This window comes from Capricornis sumatraensis, chromosome 8 (genome assembly GCF_032405125.1).
Source record: "Capricornis sumatraensis isolate serow.1 chromosome 8, serow.2, whole genome shotgun sequence".
NCBI classification, from domain to species: domain Eukaryota; kingdom Metazoa; phylum Chordata; class Mammalia; order Artiodactyla; family Bovidae; genus Capricornis; species Capricornis sumatraensis.
Window position 1 is genome coordinate 80,974,466 of NC_091076.1, and position 22,593 is coordinate 80,997,058.

Genomic DNA, 22,593 nt, shown 5'->3' on the forward strand with positions numbered 1-22,593 from the left:
TACAAAGTGATTCATGTTAATCTTCTTGCTTATTCCTTGCTTTTTTTAGCATGTACGTTCCTGCCTTTGACACATATTAAAATTCTTTTTTTTTAGCATAATAAATGATCAGTTAAAAAAGGAAATATTGGAAAAGATCTGTTCTGTGTTATTAATTACATTTGTTCAGCATGTTTTGCCTCTAAAAAGAATTGAGTTCAAAATTTGATAACATTGCGATTGTCAATTTCTCCTTACTCCTTGGTTTTTATTTTATATACTTCAATACAGAGTAACTTGAGTTGTATATTTATTATAAATTATATGTTTTGGATATAAGATTGTTTTATCTGTTACTTTTTTGCTGTTTGCTTCATGTTACAGACCCTGTTCTCTAAGTTGATATTTCCTCTTGAGTTGTTCAGTCAACAAGTCATGTCCTCCTCTTTGCGACCCCATGCGCTGCAGCACACCAGGCTTTTCTGTCCCTCACCATCTCCTGGAGTTTGCCCAGATGTGTTAGTTTTAAAAAGCTTTTTGTTTTTCAAACTCATACTTCCTACTTAGTTTTAGGATACAGGATCTTTAATTCGTTTCATGGATCTTAAGTGTCTTCTCCTCTCAAAGAATACTTTTCAAAATTTTAAAAATATTACACATACAAATAATGAACAAACATGTGTCAAGAATGTATTTAACTCATTCATGAGAAAACTGGACAGGCAGTTTGGTGAAACTGGCTCAAAGAATGTTTGCATAATTCAGTATTTACAGTCATTAAAGAAATAATATTGGAATGAAATGGCTAATCAAAATATAAAATTGTTAGTTATCTCAGTGAAATAACTTTTGGGGTTGTTGAACAGAAACATGTGCATCCCTCCCTAACAAAATCTGCAGGTTATTTTGTAACTTAAGGGTCTTGGCCCTAATGAAACAAGTACACTTTCACTGATTACTTCACTTTGTCATTTTATTTTATATAGTTCAAAATATTTTACAGCTTTTTTCTTGAGACTTCTGTGATCCATGTGTTGTTATTTAGAAGTGTGTTGTTTAAAATCTCCAAATATTTGGGGATTTTTCAGGTTTTCTTTCTGTTATTGATTTCTAATATAATTACTTTGTGGTCTGAGAACATGCCTTGCATGATTTCCATTTTTTAACATAAAGTGTGTTTTATGTTTTAACATAAACTAACATAGTTTATGTTAGTAAATGTTCCATGTGAGTAGGAGAAGAATGTGTATTCTGCTGTTGTTGGATGGAGTATTTTCTTTCTTGATTGACTGTCTGGGATTATTATGTAAAATGTATGTTATCAGGTAAATACATATATTTACAACTAAAAGTAAAAGTGAAAAGCTTCCAGTGAATATTTATGCGACATAGTACTCCTGTTCAAAACAGAATGCATAGGTTTCCAAACGAATTGTTGCCGACAGGCAGAGAGCGTTACACAGTGACTATTGTGCTTCTCTGGACATTTCTTCCAACAGCAGTTGCTGTCAGTCTTAGTTAAGGCTCCATTGTCAGCTCTGTGCTACTGACACCCTCTCTCTTTCTTCTCCATCCCTGACACTCTGTGGATAATGGTCCCTTATTTCAAGAAAATGTAAAGATGCTCCCTTCATAGAAATTACTAAAAATGATTTTTGCTGGTTTTATGGTAGGATAATACACTGTACTACTGGCAGAGCCTTAATTTGGGTAACAGACTAGTTGGACAAATATCTTTATTTGATAGAAATACAAATTTAACTTTATGATGAAGAGTGAGTAAAGCAATTCTAATAAATTTGCTTGTATTTGCTTTTGTGTCTCAAATATATCGTGCTGTGTCTTTATTCACTGAAGCAAAGAGGGATAAGATCCAAAGACTTACTCTTTCCCACCCACCCCCCTTCTTTTTACCATTACTTACTACTAATCTGGCCCCGCTGTAATTCTTTGTTTTTTCCTTTTTCTTCCCCTTTCTCCCTTTGTCTGTTTTCAGCTTCAGTTGTGTAAACCCTTGTGAATCCTTAGGGGGAAGAATTAGCCTTGTCTCCCCTTTATGGAGGAAGCCATTGAGCTGGGTCTTCCCTTGTTGTTTGGTTTCAGGATAATGTTGGCGTCCTCTTCCTCCCTGTCTGTCCCTGGGCATGGGTTCCTGGAGGACTGTGCTGGCATTCTGGCTGCCTACCCAGCCCTGCTTCCATTACGTGCACCTGGGGTGTGTGCGTCATGAATGACCGTGGCTTCTCTTTGTGTTTCAGCCTGAAAGAATAGACCCAAGTGCGTCACGCCAAGGCTACGATGTTCGCTCTGATGTCTGGAGTCTGGGGATCACATTGGTAAGTTCATGGTGACTCTGCCTTGTTGTGTTAGTATGACAAGAAATCTAGAAATGAAAGAAAACCAGTCTTCCACCACTCTTAAGAACACATCCCATGTCTTCCAGTCTTTGATTTTTATATCACTGTTTCTTCCTGTCCCCCACCCTTCACCCCATGGCTGCAGTCACAGAGACTATATTTTCTAATTGTTGAGAACAAGTTTTTACCTTAAAAATCAAACTAGAGTTGATTGTTTCCCTCATGGCTCTGTGAAGCGCCTGGGGCTCTTTAATGCAGTCCCTCTGGATCTCTTGGCCACAGATACTCGGAGTCAGAACCACGCTCAGAGCAGGAGCAGGGTGCTAGGCTCACTCGCGGTCAGCACAGGTGCGCAGGCTCCCGCGTCTCCAGCAGGAGTCATAGGTCCACTGATACTGCAGACAGTGTGTGTGTTAGCACACGTTTATCTGTGTGAAGATAGTTACTACTTAGAATCTTCCACTCCCCAAACAGAAAAGTCACAAATGCTGATAGTGAGTCCATTGTTTGAGGAACAAGAACTGCTGAGGTGATAATTCCCAATGAAAGTTCTGCCTTAGAACAACCAAGAAAGAACTGTCTCACTTCTGGGCTATATTGAAATTTTGGTTCTATTTTAAAAATATATTTATTTGCTGATTTCCCTATACCAAGATTCGTTTTGAAGTCTCAGATTTATTTTCTTGTGTGTGCTGTTTTACCAGGGCTGAAGGGCATTTTTCTGACTTCAGACAGAGCAGCTTCTTCCACATTGGAATGTGAATTTTCTATCACTCGGGGCAGGGAGGTTGCTATATCCTTTTGGTAGGCAGCCCAGAACTTATCCTGCTATTCCCCCCCCATCTTCTTAAGACCCCAGAGCACCGAGACCACAGGTTCTGGGCAGGGGACTCTTCCTGGAGCTTATTAAACAGTCTCCATTTGCTCACCAGCACTGTATGTACTAAGATCCTCTTGCTGAGGACCACACACCCTGTGAGTTGTCCTTGGTGAGTCATGCCACCACACCTAATGACCTGTCTGTCTAGAGACATGCAGGCTGACAGCTCAGCTCTGCGGAAGACTCCATCCGGCTGCCCTTGTGACCAAACATGGGAGACACCTCGAGGAGTCTTCTCAACATGAAGCCGCTGACGAAAGGGATTCCTTCCCAGTTACTCAGGAGAGAACATGAAACTTGGAACTCTTTTAGGTCTGGTGACTGGAGCAAGACTTGTAGTTTCCAACTGAGACAACTATTTGCATAGAAGGATGCAAACAGCTGTCCATTGCATAGAATAAGGATATTCAGTATTCAGAAAAATTCATCAGTGTCCAAGCCAGTTATGCTTAGAAAGCAAGTTTTTACTTTACTATAAAGTAAAATTTTTGTTCTGTGAAAAGTTTTAACATAGGAATTTTTTTTTTTGGCAGTTTCCTTTAATATATCTGGCTAAACTTTGTTTAAAAGCAAGGCATTCAGTACTTATAATTGCTTTATAATTTACTTTTCATAGACATTATTCTCATAATTGTATAAAAAGGATGAGATGAAATTAACTTCTGAGATCTGAAGTCTTTCACCTTACAACATGCATCCTGCTCTTTCCTTCTCTTATTAAAACCTGTTCTCAGAAATGAATCTGATGAAGTTATTCCCATTGCTATGAATGGTCAGTGAGGTTTCCTTCTTCCCAAGCATTTGTATTTTCATCAACAAGAAACCACAGGTGAAGGAGTGGATTTCTGTGTGCCCGTGCACAAGCCCGCTGGCCTGGTTCCCGAGGCCCTGTGTAGAGCAGACAGTACCCAGCTGGGGGAGCATCTTTTGGGGAAGAAGGCCTTCCTCACCGTCTCCCTGTTGAAGGGTGGCTTTATGTCTGCTTGATTGCCTTGCTTTCATGGTGGAAACTAGTACTTTTGACATTCGACTGGACCGACAGAATCAGATCTCAGCCAAGGAAGCTCTGAGCCAGGCTTCTCAGCGCACTCTCACGTGCTGTCTCTGATGAGCTTGGGGCCATCTCTGCATATCATTCACCTGTCAGTGCACATAAAATGGGGTTCATTTAGTCCACTCTCCAGATTTAAACCTAGTTCTTCGGAAAAGCACACAATTTCTGGGTTTCCATTACCCTCCGAACAGAGTGGAAAATGAGAACACAGTTCACAAATGTATATGACCTGGGGCAGGTGAGGACTTGCCATCCTGATTTCTAAATATCACTTCCACTTGGCTGTAGACATTCTGAAAGCTCGTCCCTCAACCTCGCCTTGATTTGATTCAAGCCTTTTTCAGGAGTGTCAGGAGTTTTCGAATTGTAATGTGAAGTAACAAATAATGCCCAGCGTATTTTGCCTTTTCCTCTGTGTTTTCTTTAGTACGAATTGGCCACTGGCCGCTTTCCTTATCCAAAGTGGAATAGCGTATTTGATCAACTAACACAAGTTGTGAAAGGGGATCCGCCACAGCTGAGTAACTCTGAGGAAAGGGAGTTCTCCCCAAGTTTCATCAACTTTGTCAACTTGTGGTGAGTATTTGACTTATGAATACTCAAAACCATATGGTGAGAGGGCAGTGAGGTAGTTACTTCCTCTTAGCAATGTTGGTACTTTGCATTGGGGAAGGGGCCCTTATTTGTATCACTGTGTCCTCTGAGCTGGGACTCTGGTCACTGTGGCTACATGGAAGGTCCCAGCAAGCCTGGAGGGGCGTCACTCTTATTCTGCTACTCAGGCGCCGGAGGAGAGCAGATGTGGGTGGTGGAGCAGCTGCTGCCTCCAGATTTCTAGTACCTTGTACAAGAGATACAGCCTCCGAGAGACTCACCCTCTTACTCTGGTGTGGTTCTCCAGTGAACTTGTACCAGAATCACGTGGACACTTTTACTAAGTTAAGATCCTACCAGGTCAGACTTTCAGGAGTGGGTCTCTGCTATGACATAAACATGTAACATAGTTGGGTCAGGCCCAGAGCTCGACTAGTAGAACCATACATTGGCTCAGGGAGATCTTAAGCCAAGGAACGCGTGAACCCCATGCCTGATGTTTTTGTGTGTTCATCTTTTAACGTGTGTGTGTGTGTGTGTGTATGGGACGTAAGAATAAATACATACTGATGTGGCAAGAGTACAGTTGTGCCTTGTACTATTTCAATCTATATATTAAATAAAACCTGTTTTGTTATCATTTGAATGTTTTTGATAATTACTCTGTTTATCCGACTTGATTTAGAAGTAAGATATGTTTGTGAGCAAAGAGCTGGAGCGTTTTGTATATCCTTCTTTTCATTCTTGAAACTGCTTTCCTTTTTCTCCGTGTTTTCTTTCTGGGAATGCTGCTTCTCTCTATTCTTTTTAGGTCCTGTAAGACTTTAACATTTCGTGGTCAGATTGCTGAAGTTTTCCTGTCTTTGGTTTGGCAGCTTGGCTGCTTTGTGACTTTGTATCTGAAGGAGAAAAAAAAAAAAACACCTGACCTGTTGTGATGCTTTTGCTTGTGAAAATAAAAATACTCGAGTAACTGTGTCTCCATTTTAATGATGTTAATTTCTGTGTTGTTTTAGCCTTACGAAGGATGAATCCAAAAGGCCAAAGTATAAGGAACTCCTGGTGAGTTTGAGACTTTGGGGCTAGGAGGTGTTTCCTCCCACTTGAACCCTCCAGGACGCAGGCTCACTGAGCAAGCCGCTGGCCATGCTGCTTGACCTTATTGAGTGTTTTTAAAGATATTTTAAAAACAAGGAGATTTGGAAAGACAAAAATTGTGTCTGATTTTCCTACTAATTTACTAGCTGGATTCTGATGGGAAATTTTGGCTTCGGCATGTGACAAAAACTACCCCCAAGGAACATTAACCTTTGCTTTCAGGAGCTATTTCCCACCCCACAGCCTGTGTGTGTGAGAGAGAGGCATCTGTAACCATTTATTGTATTCATTTTGCCTTGACTAAAAGCTCTCATGCAAATTTACGTCCCATGGACCATTCCCGCTTCTTTGAAAGTTCTTCCCCTTCTGTAGAACTGAGGCTTTTTAAGCAGTACCAGATCTGGCCTTGGCCCTGGGAGCGAAGAAAGTACTGTGACCTAATAAAGTGAGAATATTTTAGCTTTCCAAGGATATTAGGTAAAACTCTGGTCCACCCCAGCACTGACTAAGCTTACTGAGTCAGTGTACATAGCAAAGCTATGCAAGAAAAACATCGCTGGGGATGGAGGACGGAGAAGGGAGCTTGGGAGGCAGATTCGCAGCCGTGGCATTTGGAAGGTGCAGGCACAAGCACACGGGAGGAGGAGCTGCTGCTGAGCCTCTTTCAGAGTTGGGGGGAGGGTCAGAGATCACGGTGGAAACCTTGCCGTAAGGCCCCTCTGCTGCTCATGGGGATGTCCTGCATCCAGGAGGAATGGCAGCTGGGGTTCATGCAGTGCTTCTGGGCTCTTGGAGGGCGGTAGAGGCTCTAGCTCTGATTTGTGCTGAAGAACACAGGGGCCTTGATATGCAGATAAGCTTGCAGACCCCACAGCCAGGGTGGCTCCTCCAGAGCCCAGCACCATGTATGGTATCTCACTAACCTGCGTGCGTGGAGCCCAGCCTGGCTTGCCTCACTGCAGCCCTTCACAGCTCAACCTGGCTGGACCCTGCAGAGCTGGATCTCTGCAGAAACAGTTCCCTCTGAGCTCCGATGTGAATCTTGATCACATGTCTTTTCTTTTCCTTGTTTTCCATCTTCTTGCAGAAACACCCCTTTATTTTGATGTATGAGGAGCGCGCCGTCGAGGTCGCATGCTATGTGTGTAAAATCCTGGATCAAATGCCAGCCACCCCGAGCTCCCCCATGTATGTCGATTGATGTCGCTGCTACGTCAGACTCTAGACAAAGGGCTGAGAGGAAGCAAGACGTACAGAACCTTCACCCCTACCACAGTGTTTTTATTGCTCGCCAGACACCATGCACACCACGACTGGTGTTTGTTTCCATCCCGTCTGTATACTCCCGCCACCCCGAACGCGCATCCCCGTGCGACCCGAGCACCCGCGCAGCGCAGCGCCGGTCAGAGACCTCGCCCGCTCTCCCGTGAACGTGGATGTCAGTACGATCAGCTTGCTGACTGTGATGAGACCACATTGTAAACTCATTTCTAGACTCGAAGCCTGGAGACGCAGCTGCTGGAAGGGTGTTTCGTCAGGCTTCCGAATGCTGGATGGATGTGGTGGTGGCCGCGCCATGTCTGAGTGCAGGCTCTGGGCTGGAGCACACGGCGGGCGCGGCTGGCGAGACACCTTGCCTTCCGGAGCTGGGAGACGGAGGAGGGGTAGACTTTCTTCACCAAGTGCAATAGGTTGACTGATTGGACCTTCTGTTGTTTGACAGTCACTGTCCACGCTTGGGGATCCATGTGCTCAGCCAAATTCCCTGTTTGAAATATCACGTTAAATTAGAGCGCATTTATCTTTACCAAAAACTGTGCTGCGTTCAGAGAGGAGAACGTGAAAATACCGAGATGGGACAGAACGTGTTCTTTTCTCCCCCGCTCCCACCCCCAGTCCTCTGCCCTCCATCGGGGAGACTCAGGAGTCTGCCACGCATCAGAGAAGGTGCTGATTCTCAGAATTCGGTGTGCTGCCAATTGGATGTTCCACCTGCCACAAACCACCCGGGCTGAGAAGGGAAGAATACGGAGGGCAAAGTTTACAGATGTTTTTAATCCTAGAACCCTGTCTGGAACAACTTGTAGCAGCTATGTATTTCCCCTGGTCCCAAGCCTGATGCTCTAGCCACCGTAACTCACTGACGGGGAGAAGTGGCTGGTAGCAATGTGCCTTGACTGATCAGATAAAGATGTCTTTTAGGCAGCGGAAGGCCAGATCTCAGCTGTGCGGCATGACTGGCCCAGGTCTGCAGCTTCTGCGTCTCTTTCCCCACCTGTGTGGGCTGTTGCCCCTATGTGACTCTTGCTTGATCCAGTATCTCACCTTTTTCCCTATAACAGAAACCTTTATGATTACCAGGGATGTTCCTTACCAAGAATCTGTACAGCCCCCAGTGTACCCCATGATCTCAAGTTTAAAAGGCTGAGAAGGTGGGGCCCAGCTGATGTGGCGGGTTATGAAAGAGCATCTCTTGTAGAGGTAACACTTGACCAGAGGAGGATTTCTTTTACATGAGTTCCTCACCTGTAAGACTTGAGCAGGTCACCACGTTTCTTAGGATTGGAATTCTGCAAAAAACAACCCTAAAGCCAAAAAACCCCCAAAGAACCCCAGAATAGTTCTAGGAGGCCGTTGAAATCTGCATCTTCTGCTGTCCTTCCTCCTTGCCCCGCGAGCCGGGTCTTCATGGTCTCCCTCCAGCTCCCCCCGCCCCCCCCAATGCCCTGCGTAGGTGTGACGGTCAAGTCTGTCCAGCAGCACCGTGAGCACGCGTAAAGCGGCCGAGGTCTGAGACGCGGCAGATGCCGTGACAGAACCAAACAGCGATGGGTGTCGCTGTGTCTCCTCCCAGGTGACAGTCACGGACACTTCTCAACAACAAAGGGAGAATGGTGCTGTTTACAGTTACATCCTGTCAACTTCTGAATCCACCAGTGGTTTCTCGCTTTGGTCCACTCGCTTGATCTTCCTGTTTTCTCCCCCGTGGCATTGAAACCCCAGATTTCCCAGCCTTGGAGGGGAAGCCCTGCAGCGCCTGCCCCTGACCATGCCAAGCCATCGCGCCCCCCCCCCACCCCCCATCCCCACGGCTCCCAGGGACTCAGGAGGACTCCGGATCTCCGTGGTCACCGTTCTGTCTGGCTCCACGTGGGGTCACTTTGCCATATGCAGATGGAGAGGAGCACAGTGCTGACCGTCCAGGAGCTGATCTGACCGTTCTCTCATGTGGACGACCACATAAAAAAGGCAATTTTAGTGTATTAATCATAGATTATTATAAACTATAAACTCAAGGGCAAGGAGTTTATTACAGTGTATCTTTATGAAAACAAAAGGGTGTACGGTGTTCACTGTAACAATAGTGTAAGAACTGTACATTGTGAGCTCTGGTCATTTCTCTCCTGTACCACAGAAGCATATGTATAAAAACTGTCAGAAAGCTGATGTGAAGGGCTACTGCCTTATTTGTCTGTAAAAAGTGCAGCTCAGTCACATGACTGCTTCCTGGAGCTTGGGAATAGTTTATCCTGTATTCTTGTTTGAATTCTCCCTCTATTTAAGATGTATCCATGGAATCGAAGTGTCGATGTAATAGTTCTCTCCTCTTGCCTGCAGGTCAGTTGTAATAAATCTAGGATGTGATGATGACTTTGTAATTCAATTTTCTGAAGTCAGACCCTGAGAGGGGAAAATCAAGTAAATTCCATTAAATTATCTGTGCATTTCACATTGGGAAAAATTCTCTTGTTCCACAAGTGTTTATGGCTTCTTTCTTTTTCTCCCCGCTTCTTGTGGTTTCCTTCTCTCTGCTTATTCTTCTTGAAAGAAAGCTTTGCTTTCTGTTGGAGCAGGCGTGATGGGGTCTTTCCAGACTGATTTCTCCCTGACCTTCCTCACAGTAGCAAAGAACCCTCCTGCAATATTGGAGACGCAGGAGATACAGGTTCGATCCCTGGGCCGGGACGATCCCCTCAAGGAGGAAATGTCAGCCCCATTCCAGTATGCTTGCCTGGAGAATCTCATGGACAGAGGAGCCTGGCAGGCTATAGTCCATGGGGTCGCAAAGGGTTGGATATGACTGAGCGCAGGAGGGCCTGCCCCAGCTTTCTTGCTGCTGACAGTTGAGGGTCCTTGACCCTGTGTCGTGGTGGAGAGACAGCTTGTAAGAAGCCGGCCTGCCTTGGCCTGACGTCTGGCCACCAGGCACTTGGTCTGCTCCTGGCGCTGTGACTGCCCGGTGGAGGTGAGAGGTCAGCTCAGATGTAGCCACTCACTGTTTCCCGAAAGATGGGGGTAGGGAGATCAGGGGATGGAAGCCCCACAGAAGTCAGACCTGGGAGGCTTGTGGGTGGAGGACGCGGGAGTGAGCGGAAAGCCGTGGAGGCCTGGGAACTAGAAGGACCTGGGGCACCCACCCCAGACTGACCTGTCCTGCTTCCACCTGTCACTCGTTGCTGATATCCTGACTCAGCATAGACTAGCCCAGCACCTTACCCTTCTCCTGCGTCCACTGCCAGCCTGGTCTCAGATGCAGGAGATGCTGTTACCGGAGTAGTTGTGATGAGTAATCAAGCGCTGACATAGGAAATCCTGCCCCTCCAGCCAAGCCTTAGCTTCTGGGACAGAGACCCCATAGAGTTGCCAGTTCCTGGCTGAGCACCAGCTGTGTGCAAGACAGAGCATCGTAGAGGGACCATGCACACCACACTTTGTGGACACTACCTGTGTTTACTGATCTTATCTGATCGTAACTGTAGCCTTCCAGAGTCAAGTGGCAGAGGCCCTTTTTAGAGGTTAGAGGAAAACCAGGCTCAGAGCTCTAACAACAGAGGGTGGAGAGTTGAGATTCATCTCCAAGGCTGTAGCACTTACCCTGAGAAATTACATTAATTAAACCTGCTGTTGAGGAAATGTTGAGCTGAGCACTGGGAGAGTGAGCCATGCCTGGGGAGTGCTCTGCTCACAAGCTTTCCCACGGCCTGCTGTGCTGTCTGAGGTTCTGGGGCCTGAGTAGGGCTTAGTGGGCACTGTGAAGGCAGTTGTGGAGAACGGAGTTTCTTGGAACTAACCAGAGGACTTAGTGCTGATTCTCAAGCATGACATATGAGAAGCCTTGTGAGGATGTAATGTGGCCCCGTCACTGTGGCAGGAAATGGACTTGATGTGGCTCTTTTAGTATTAAAATGCCCTTTCGTTTCTCAATTCTATCCATCTTAGATGCAGGAGGATAGCTTAGGGGTGCATGAAGGCTTGAAAGCACCCGGACACTGGCTGCTGGTCTCGGAGGCCCAGATGGGGCTTGTGTCCCCAACTCTTGGCCAGAGCTCTTATGCTCCAGTTACATCCATACCATTGGTGCTTGATATCTGAGAGGTAAGGGGTAGAGAACCCAAACACCATTGGTCTTGAACTTGTCTCCCTTAAATACCTCGTTAAGTGGCTTGAGGGCAAATGCAGTTGGTGGTGACGCCCTTTTGAGGGTCCTTGTGAGGTGTCCTGAACAGTTGGTGTTAAGACAGTGTGGTGTCAAGAGTTCTTCTAGTCTGAAGCATCAGTTTCCATTACCTCCTAGGGATTTGCTGAAGGCTAAAGTGGCGTATTGTTTGGTCTTCCCTGTCTTCCAGGTAAATGGATATCTAGGAATTCTCATCTCAAACCTTGGAATCATTATATAGGTCAGTAGTTCAATATTCTCAGTAACAAATTTCTTCCCTGGTGCTATGCCAGAGTGTGTTCATATTTCTTCAGTGTAAAATGTGATCTTGCTCTCTTAAAATTGTCAACCCATGTATAGCATAAAGCATAAAGTTAAAATGGAGTCATCCCAGTGCACAGTGAGTCAGATTTCTATCTGCATTTGAAATTTCTCCCTACCTACACGTTTTGCTGAAGAACCATGAAAGAGGACCTCTAGTTTTTCACAGCACTACCCACAGATTTAATGTGAAGACAACTCTCTGAGGTAGAAAGTTGCTTCAGTCCTACTCACCGGACACCCGTCTGAAATAGTTAGATAATTTTCTTAAAGTCATAATTATATAGGGAATTGTACATCATGCCACAGATGGACTTTTTTTTTTGGTACGTGAAAAATTTATTTCAAGCTTACTTTATAAAAGATACAGTGTGGGTGCATGCGTGCATGCTAAGTCACTTCAGTGGTGTCCAACTCTTTGCAACACCATGGACTGTAGCCCACCAGGCTCCTCTGTTCACGGGATTCTCCAGGCAAGAATACTGGAGTGGGTTTCCATTCTCTCCTCCAGGGCATCTTCCTGACCCAGGGATGGAACTTGTATCTCTGCAGCTCCTGCAAAGCAGGTGGGTTCTTTATCTCTGAGGCACTAGCAAAGCCCTGAAGTTGGGGCATGGCTATGTAAAATTGAAAATAGAAATCTTTATCTGTCAGTTACCCAGTTAGCAAGTAGGTTCCATGATGCTTGTCTCTTAAGACCCGATTTTGAAGTCTTGGTGGCAATGCTCATAACACCAAGAACACATTTGACATTTTTATATAAATAAGAATGCACTGAGTTCTGTGTTCAAAAGATGGACTTTTATCTCTTAAGTGATTTTTAGCAGGGAAGTGGCCTAATCTGATTGGTCCTTTCCAAAAATCATCTCAGTGACTGGGTAGGCTGGAAGGCCAGTCGAGAAACTTGGACTATTCTGCACAAAAATTGGGGGGAGGTGAAGTAGTGGAATGGAGTGGATTTAAGAGTGAGCTTCGGTGGGATGAGCTGACTGGTTCCTGATGAGGGGAAGAAGCATGTGGGGGTCCTGGACGAAAGTTGTCTTCTGGCTTGAGAGATTCGGGTTGCTGTACAGAATCTGTGTGCCATATTCACAGCCTTTCATGGTTTGCTGAACCTGTTCTGCTCTGTCATGCCGCCTTCTTGGTGTCTAAACTGGCCTCTTCCATGTGGAATTCCTTTCTTGTCTTTTGAAAACACCTGCTCATTCTTTAAGACCTGGGTTAAATGTCACACCCTCTGGGAAGCTTTTCCCAATTCTGTCCTCTGAGTTCTAATCACTTTTCTTTTTAAACACAGCCCTATACAGCAGTTAATTGTGTTTGGTGAATTGTCTCTCTCCTTCCTTGTTTGTGAGTTGTTTGAGTTGGTCTCAGACATCTTGGTGGCCCAGTGGTAGAGTCAGTATAGTGGTCCCACAGTGACAGTCCTTTTCAGTTAAAAAGGACTTGTAGGCCTGACATTTTCACACCTGACGGCAGCATCTCATCCTGTTGAGCGTAATTGATTGTTTTCCCAGAACCATGCCAAATAAATTGGATTTACATAACCATTGGGTATTTCTGCTAAAAGCAAGGAGGTGAACACGGAATGTGGTTGTGGAACCACACACTCAATAGTTAGGAACCCAATTTTAGGTCCTGTGTAAATAGAAGTAGTCAACTGTCATTAACAAAGTACTGGTGACTTCTGTCTCTGACAGGACATTAGCTTGGGTACTGTTAACAAACAGTACTCCTAACTGGAGTAACTACACTGGTAATCACAAAATAAAACTCTTTATTTTCAAATGCTTTCCCCCAAGTTGACACAAAAGTAAGGAATCTCTGAAGCACCCTCACCCCCAGCCCCCATAAATAGAAGCAGCAGGAACTCTTGATTCCAACCTTTTTTCTGTTTCTAGAAAATAAATCCATTTTCAAAGAATGAAGAGTTGCTTCACTTGAGAACAGAAAGTGTTAAGAACTTGCCAGGAGCAACTTTTGTTCCTGAGAGTGTGCCTTTCTTTGGAAGCTGCAGAACGATGTGAGGACAGGTAAGTCGTCTTTGCTGAGTTTTGAACCTTGAGCTTGAGCTTTTGTATTTAAAATTATGCGGGGTTCAGGGCTCAGGAAGTAAGGCGTGGCACCAGTGCTCCAACAAGGCTGAGACCTTGAAGGGCTTTGTAGGAAGTCTAAGGCGGACAAAGATATGCCAAGTGGTGGGAAAAGAAATGGAAACATAGTTGTCTTCATCCTGGCACTGGATGCAGGAAAATTTTCAAGATCTCCAAGAAGCCATAACCACAAGTCAACTTCCATGTGGGTTCATGGTCTGAATTCCCACTGTGGTCCCAGAACCCCAAGCAGAGCGTTTAAATTAAACAGACCTGGGTTAGTATCATCCCCAGGTGATTGGCAGAAGCCAAAAGTAATTGTCTCTGGTGGAAGTCTTCAATTCAGGTTCAAAGAATTACCACAGGTAAGGCTAAAAGGAAAATAACTAGCTCACAGTCAAAACTGTATGGCTGATGGATGGGAGGGGAGTTTGGGGAGAATGGATACTTGTATATGTGTGGCTGAATCCCCTTGCTCTCCACCTGAAGCTATCACAGCATTGTTAATCAGCTATACTCCAATATAAAAAAGCTTAACGTCTCAACAGACCTATATAACAAGTGAAGTAAATCACAAACACAAGCAACATACTAAATGAGAACCATCAGAGACCATAAGCAGTGTGAACTTCTTGAGTTTATCAAATAAAGAATATAAAATAAATGTATAACATGTTAAAGAAATCAAGTGGGAAGAATGAACATATGAGTCTGGAAATAAGAGACTATCAGTGCTATTAAGTAAAAAAGGATCAAATAAAACTTGTTGAACTGAACAATATAGTCATCGTCCATCAGTTGCTAAGTTGCATCCCACTCTTTGCGACCCCACAGACTGCAGCATGCCAGGCTTCCCTGTCCATCACCAACTCCCGGAGCTTGCTCAAACTCATGTCCCTTGAGCGGTGCTGCCATCCAACCATCTCATCCTCAATACAGAGACTGAGCTAACAGCAAGCGGTGCGGTGGAGACTGCTCTTCATCCTCCCCAAGCCCGCACCCAGAATCTCTTCTCCTTTCCTTCCTTTCAGCCCTAAAAACATGAGTTTTACTGGGCATGTGGTGGCCTAGCTAGTGAGTATTTTCCTCCTTACTTTATTTAGATGATTGGCTATTGCTGTTTTTTGGGTCACACCTTGTGGCATGTGGGATCTTAGTTCCCCAACCAGGGATTGAACTCAAGCCACCTGCAGTGGGAGGTGGAGTCTTAGCCACTGGACCACCAAGGAAGGCCCCAGATAATTGGCTGTTAACTAACAGGAATATAATGAAAACTTGAGAAAATAAAGCTCATAACTAGCAATAACCTGTATCTAACCTCACCTTGGAAGAAAAGTTAGGCATATTCAAAAGCAGAGACATTACTTTGCCGACTAAGGTCCGTCTAGTCAAGGCTATGGTTTTTCCAGTGGTCATGTGTGGATGTGAGAGTTGGACTGTGAAGAAAGCTGAGTGCCGAAGAATTGATGCTTTTGAACTGTGGTGTTGGAGAAGACTCCTGTGAGTCCCTTGGACTGCAAGGAGATCCAACCAGTCCATTCGGGAGGAGATCAGCCCTAGGTGTTCTTTGGAGGGAATGATGCTAAAGCTGAAGCTCCAGTACTTTGGCCACCTCATGCGAAGAGTTGACTCATTGGAAAAGACTCTGATGCTGGGAGGGATGGGGGCAGGAGGAGAAGGGTACGACAGAGGATGAGATGGCTGGATGGCATCACCGACTCGATGGACGGGAGTCTGAGTGAACTCCGGGAGTTGGTGATGGACAGGGAGGCCTGGCGTGCTGCGATTCATGGGGTTGCAAAGAGTCGGGCACAACTGAGCAACTGAACTGAACCTCACAGTTACTATCATATTTCCCTGCCTTCCCTGACAACATAATCCTTCTCTTGAAGTCTCATATTGGTTGTTCACTTGCTTGCTTTTCTTTGTCTTCCCTGCTTCCCTCTCCTACTTTCCTTCCCCTTCTTCCCTTCCTTCCATAGATAGATAGAGCATATTTCTGAGTTTAGGTCTTATATCAAAAATTCATGCTGTTTATACTGTTTGGCAATTTTTCCTCCTAATATCTGTATTGCTGTTTGATTGCTGTAATATTCCATTGAATTAAAAAAAAAAAACCATTTTCCCATTCGTGGGCATTTTGGTTATTTCCATTTTTCTCAGGTGAACAGTACCACTGTGAATATTCTTGTTCTTGTGTCCTGCTTCACAAGGGCCGAAATTTCCTTTGGACCCATCCTGGAGTCACATTGCTAGATTGTAAAGCATGCGTTGAATGTTCAATTTTGAGAGATAATACCAAACTTTTCCAAGTAACTGCACTAATTAACTCTCTACATCTTCTTCAGCATTTGATGTTTCAGACTTTAGGTTTTTTTCCAATTGAAGAAGTTTAAAAGGTGACCTTGATAGGACTTAATCACTCATGATGAGGTGCCTGTAGACACATTTATTGGCCAGATGTCTTTCCTCATTCATGTCTGTGCTCGTTTTCTCATTGGGTTACTTCTGTCTTATTTTTAGTTATTGTCATTTCTATACTATTGATCCAAATTGCTCCTGGGTGTATATACTGAAAATACCTTCTCTTGGTAACTTATTTTTTCACTTTTTAAAAGGTATCTTGGTGAACAAATGTTATGAACATCAGTTACTCAGACGGACATCAGTATTTTATAATTCATGGTTTTTGCATCTTATTTGAAAGACTAAGATTTTAATCACAGGGTTTAAAACTGTTAACTCTGCATCTTATGCTAAGAGTTTTAAAGTTTTACTTCACACATTCAAGTTCTGAACTCATTCGGAATTGATTTTTGTAAATGGTGTGGGGTAGAAATATAATTTCACCTTTTCCTTGTGATGAATGTGGCCTTTTCAGCTGGGAGGGGATCCTAGCCATCAGGGTTCATGTTACAGGAGGGGAGCCCACCTGTCTTGATCACACTCACCTGGGACTTGACCCAGGTGGCTGTGGGCAGCATGGGAAATTCATTCAAGTCCTATTCTTTGGAGAAGAAAGCCATCTAACTGGGGACCAGGGAAGAGGGACCCTGTGGCGCTGGCTGCAGCATTGTGCGGTGGAGTCTCTCGTTTGTTGAACTGTGTTGGGGGAGGGGCTAGTGAACAGGTTTTGGTTGAAATACCACTGACTCACTTTTCTTGCTGAATTTTTGTAGGTTTTCCTGATTAGATGTTTGTGTGTTCTTTGCCTTTAAGACTATTTGCAGAGGCTTAAGATAGAAAAGTGGAGAAGGCAATGGCACCCCGCTCCAGTACTCTTGCCTGGAAAATCCCATGGATGGAGGAGCCTGGTGGGCTGCAGTCCATGGAGTCGCTAAGAGTCGGACACGACTGAGCGACTTCACTTTCACTTTTCATTTTCGTGCATTGGAGAAGGAAATGGCCACCCACTCCAGTGTTCTTGCCTGGAGAATCCCAGGGACAGGGGAGCCTGGTGGGCTGCTGTCTATGGGGTCGCACAGAGTTGGACACGACTGAAGCGACTTAGCAGCAGCAGCAGCAAGATAGAAAAGAAAATAATTTTCACTAGTTTTGTTAGGGAGGGGTCATTGGAGCCCCTCTTGATGTTATGCCAGGTGTTGATCTCTTCTCTGATTTTAGAATAATTTCATCAAGTTCTTTGAAACTTCTGTTTGCATTCTTAGAATTGCAGTGAAAGCATACATTAGTCCTCAGTCACTTTAAGTCAGTGTTGCTGCTGCTGCTGCTAAGTCGCTTCAGTTGTGTCCGACTCTGTGCGACCCCATAGACAGCAGCCCACCAGGCTGCCCCGTCCCTGGGATTCTCCAGGCAAGAACACTGGAGTGGGTTGCCATTTCCTTCTCCAATGACTGAACGACAAAAAGCAAATTGCATTCGTACCATCGACCGCCTGAGGGAGCCAGATAGCTGAAAACAAGCAAGTTACCAGCAAGTTAAGCAGAGGTTCTCCTCTCTGAGAGCAAGAGTTGAGGCTCCTCTAATTTCAGGCTCTTATTTTCCCATTTTGGGAAACAGAGGCTCAGAAAAAATGATTTGCTCACTGTTGTGCAAGTAAGTGCTAACTAAAGATGAGAGTCTGTTTACTTACCAGCTCATTAACAAATCATTTGAAAAAAAACAACTTTAGTCACAAGCCTACTAAATTCTGAGCGTGGCTAAGTCTGTGCAGAGTTGAAAATCACCCCACCCTTCTCCATTTCTCAGCTGATAGCTTTCCTGGGTCGGGAAGATGCCCTGGAGAAGGGATAGACTGCCCACTCCAGTATTCTCGGGCTTCTCTTGTGGCTCAGCTGGTAAAGAATCGCCTGCAATGTGGGAGACCTGGTTTCAATCCCTGTGCTGGGAAGACCCCCTGGAGAAGGGAATTGCTTCCCACTACAGTATTCTGGCCTGGAGAATTCCATGGACTGTATAGTCCACGGGGTCACAAAGAATTGGACACAACTGAGCGACTTTTACTTTCATCATAAACATGATATGTCTTTCCATTTGTTTAAATCTTTAATGTGTCAATAAAATCATGTTTTCTAGAAGTCTAGCACATTTTAGATTACTGCTAGGTAGTTTTAGATTACTACTAGGTAGTAATCTGGTATGATTATAATGGGATCTACTGTTTAATTATATTTTTATTTGTATATAGAAATTAATTATGTATGGGCTTTACAGGTGGCTTAGTGGTAAAGAACCTGTCTGCCAATGCAGAAGATGTGGGTTCAATCCCTGGGTCAGGAAGATCCCCTGGAGAAGGAAATGGCAACCCACTCCCATATTCTTGCCTGGAGAATTCCATGGAGAGGGAAGCCTGGCAGGCTACAGTCCATGGGGTCTCATGGCCATGACTGAGCACAGAAATTAATTGAATTTTGATGTATTTATCCTACACCCATCACATTGCTGAGCTCCCCCGACTTTTCCCTCTGATCATTGGCCTATAGTTTGTTTTGAGTTTTCTGTTTAACTGGTTATAACATCTCCTGATAATGAATGTCTCACTCTCTTCTTTTTTCCTTAAACCTTAATTTCATTTTTATTATCTTATTATACTGGTTATAACCTCTAATCCCACAGTAAACAGAATGGGGCTAGTGGGCATGTTTGTCTTATTCCTTATTGTAATGAGAGTGGAGCTAACATTTCCCCATTTAGCATGACCTTTGCCCTGTTTTGTTTGTTGTTTTGGTAAATATTCTTTCACCAAGTGAGAAAGTTGCCTTTTATCTAGAATTATGAAGAATTTATTTTGGTTAGTAAATGAGGTTAAAGTTTATCAAATGATGTGTATGCATTTGCTGAGATCAGTATTGATTTTTCTTTTTTCCTCTAGCTGTAAACTTTTAATTTTATATTGGGGTATAGCCAATTAACAATGTTATGGTTGTTTCAGAGGATATGATTTTTCTTATTTAGTCTATCACTGTGGTGAATTACTTATGGATTTTTCTAATATTCAACCACCCTTTAAGTGAAAGTCGCTCAGTCATGTCTGACTCTTTGCGACCCCATGGACAGTACAGTCCATGGAATTCTCTAGGCCAGAATACTGGAGTAGGTAGTCTTCCCCTTCTCCAGGGGATCTTCCCAAACCAGGGATCGAACCCTTATTCGATTATTTAATTGAACCACCCTTTAAACAATTATTTAATTATAAGAATAACCACAGTTGTGTGTAAAATTTTCACATCCATAATCCAGAGTGATACAAACCTGTAGTCTTCAACTTTCTTCCAAGATTTTTCCCTCTGCTGCTGCTATTTCCTCTTCCCCCTCCCCTCCCCCCTCCTCCTCGTCTTTCTTCTTCATTGAGTTATGGTTGCCTGATAGAATGAATTGGTTTCCTTCTCTTTCCTCAGACTGCCTGGGTTTGGATCCTGGATCATCACTTACTGTTGCCACCTTGAGTCTTGTGTCTTGGTTTCCTAGTATGTGAGCTAAAAAATACAAGAAATAACTGCCTCAGTGTTTTGGTGAAAATTTTAATGAGAAAATGCATCCAAAATGGTTAATCACAGTGGTTGACTGGTGGACTGGTTCCAAATTGGAAAAGGAATACTTCAAGGCTGTATATTGTCACCCTGCTTATTTAACTTCTATGCAGAGTACATCATGAGAAACGCTGGGCTGGAATAAGCACAAGCTGGAATCAAGATTGCTGGGAGAAATATCAATAACCTCAGATATGCAGATGATACTACCCTTATGGCAGAAAGCAAAGAGGAACTAAAGACCTTTGATGAAAGTGAAAGAGGAGAGTGAAAAAACTGGCTTAAAACTGTACATTCATAAAACGAAGCTCGTGACATCCGGTCCTGTCACTTCATGACAAATAGATGGAGAAACAATGGAAATACTGACAGATTTTATTTTGGGGGGCTCCAAAATCACTGCAGATGGTGACTGCAGCCATGAAATTAAAAGAAGCTTGCTCCTTGGAAGGAAAGCTATGACAAACCCAGATGGCATATTAAAGTGTTACTTTGCCAAAAAAGGTCTGTATAGTCAAAGCTATGGTTTTTCCAGTAGTCATGTATGGGTATGAGAGTTGGACCATAAAGAAGGCTGAACGAATTGATACTTTTGAACTGTGTTGTTGGAGAAGACTCTTGAGAATCCTTAGGACTGCAAGGAGATCCAACCAGTCAATCCTAAAGGAAATCAATCCTGAATATTCATTGGAAGGACTGATGCTGAAGCTGAAGCTCCAATACTTTGGCCACCTGATGCAAAGAGCTGACTCATTAGAAAAGACCCTGATGCTGGGAAAGATTGAAGGCAGGAGAAGGGGATGACAGAGGACGAGATGGTTGGATGGCATCACTGACTCAATGGACATGAGTATGAGCAAGCTCTGGGAGATGGTGAAGGACAGGGAAGCCTGGCGAGCTGCAGTCCATGAGGTCGCAAAGGGTCAGACACGACTGTCTCAACAAAATGCAAGTTGCATTCATTCCATCGACCACTTGGGGGAGCCAGATAGCTGAAAACAAACAAGTTCCCAGCAAGTTAAGCAGAGGTTGTCTCTGACTGAGAGCTAGAGTTGAGGCTCCTCTAATTTCAGGCTCCCATTTTCGCATTTTGGGAAGCAGAGGTTCAGATAAAAGAAATGATTGTTGTGCAAGTAACTGGTAATCTAAAGATGAGAGTCTTTTTACTTACCAGCTTATTAACGAATCACTTGAAAAAAATCAACGTTAGTCACAAGCCTACTAAGTTCTGAGCATGGCTAAAGTCTGTGTAGAGTTTCACCTCACCCTTCTCAGTTTCTCAGCTGATGAATTCATGTTGTATTTTTCATTTCATTAAGATCTGTGCTTAAAAAGGAGTAGGTTACCAGACGTTGAATACATCTCATGCCCGGATATGCACAGTTCTTAGAGCATACAGACAATTGGCACTATGAAAAAGAAACACACTGACACACAAGAATAAGGACACACACATACACACTCTTGGCGAGCTCACCCAGTTTCCAGGCTTTAAGTATGCCCTGTAAGTGGATAAATCTCAACTTTATATTTCCACCTCGATCATCCTCCTGGACTTCAGGCTCATTTATCTAACTTCTTACACAACATTTCCCCTTGGGAGCCTGTGAGGCATCTCGTGTTCTTGTTTAAAACTGAGCTCCTAATCTCCTCCTGTCCTGTTCCTCCAACAGACTTAGTTCAGGGCGACCGCATTCTTCCATTAGCTCAACTAGCCTTCCCGTTGCCTTTAAACCTGTCCTCTCATTCTCCACACTGAACTCACCAGCAAGCGTGTTGGCCGTGCTCTTCAGGATAAACCCAGAATCCGACCACCTCTTCCTGCCTCCACAGCTCCCGTCGCGGCTCATGCCACCAGCATCCCCTCTCTGGCCGTCGCCAGGGCTCCTCCCTGGCCCCCCGCGTCTGTTCTGTAGCTTACTCTCTGCGGAGTGGCAGAGGGCGGCTGTTGCAGATCTCAGCAGTGTCGCTCAGTCCTCGGCTCAGGAACCTCCCCTGTGTCCCACCTCACCACCCTTCCGGGGTGTCTCCATATGCCTCTGACTGTGTCTCCCACTTGTTCCCCACTTGGCCTCTCAGCTTGGCTGCATGGACCTCTTTACTGTCCACTGACGATTCCAGGAAGCTCTCTCTCAGCCTCTGTCTCCTTGACCTGCCACGCTCTGACCCCAGATGCCTACAGAGCTCCCTCACCTCCTCCCTCCTGTCTGTACCCACATCACCCCTTGCCACTCTTTCCACAGCTGCAGCACCCCACCCCACTTCCTTTCCTTCTCCCAGGACATGCAACCCCCCAGATTCTACCTACTCCACTTGTTTTGCTCAGGGTCTGTCACCCTGCTGGGGAACGGTAGCTTCACGAGGGCAGCGCTTCCTGTTGTTTATTTCCAGCACAGAGCAATGCTTAGCGCATTGTTGGAATGAAAGACACAGATTTCAGAAACTAGTCTGTGGGAGACAAAGGGTGCTAGGATAGGAATAAAGTGATTTTTACCTGCTTATCCCTGAAGTTACTGAATCCCTCTTACTGTGGGCAATTGCTCTGTCTTTGATCTTACATATGAGGGTGCGAGGGTCCTTTTTGTCGTTGTTCTAAAATGTCAGTGAAATGAGTTAAGACCGGGCAAATGTTGATGAACTGCACTCAGACCCTGCAGGGCCTCTGGTTATTAGAAGGCAGGAGGCAGTGCTTCCTGGCTGGAAAGTCACTGGCTATGAGACAGTAAGACGTGATGAAGCATACAGTGATCCTTTGTGCAGGAAGTGTTGAGATGGTGGAAGGCAGGTCAG

At 44.6% G+C, this 22,593-nt stretch overlaps 1 protein-coding gene across 1 annotated transcript in view; it reads left to right on the forward strand.

Annotated features, from left to right (window-relative positions):
• The window catches only part of MAP2K4 (mitogen-activated protein kinase kinase 4), a 77,757-nt gene extending 68,172 nt beyond the window's left edge, over positions 1 to 9,585 (forward strand). Inside the window, exons 9-12 of the mRNA XM_068976847.1 lie at positions 2,238 to 2,315; positions 4,698 to 4,846; positions 5,881 to 5,926; positions 7,050 to 9,585. Of these exons, the coding sequence (XP_068832948.1) occupies positions 2,238 to 2,315; positions 4,698 to 4,846; positions 5,881 to 5,926; positions 7,050 to 7,163 (387 nt within the window). The 3' untranslated portion in view covers positions 7,164 to 9,585. The remainder of the gene's footprint in view (positions 1 to 2,237; positions 2,316 to 4,697; positions 4,847 to 5,880; positions 5,927 to 7,049) is intronic.
• The last annotated feature ends 13,008 nt before the right edge of the window (positions 9,586 to 22,593 follow it).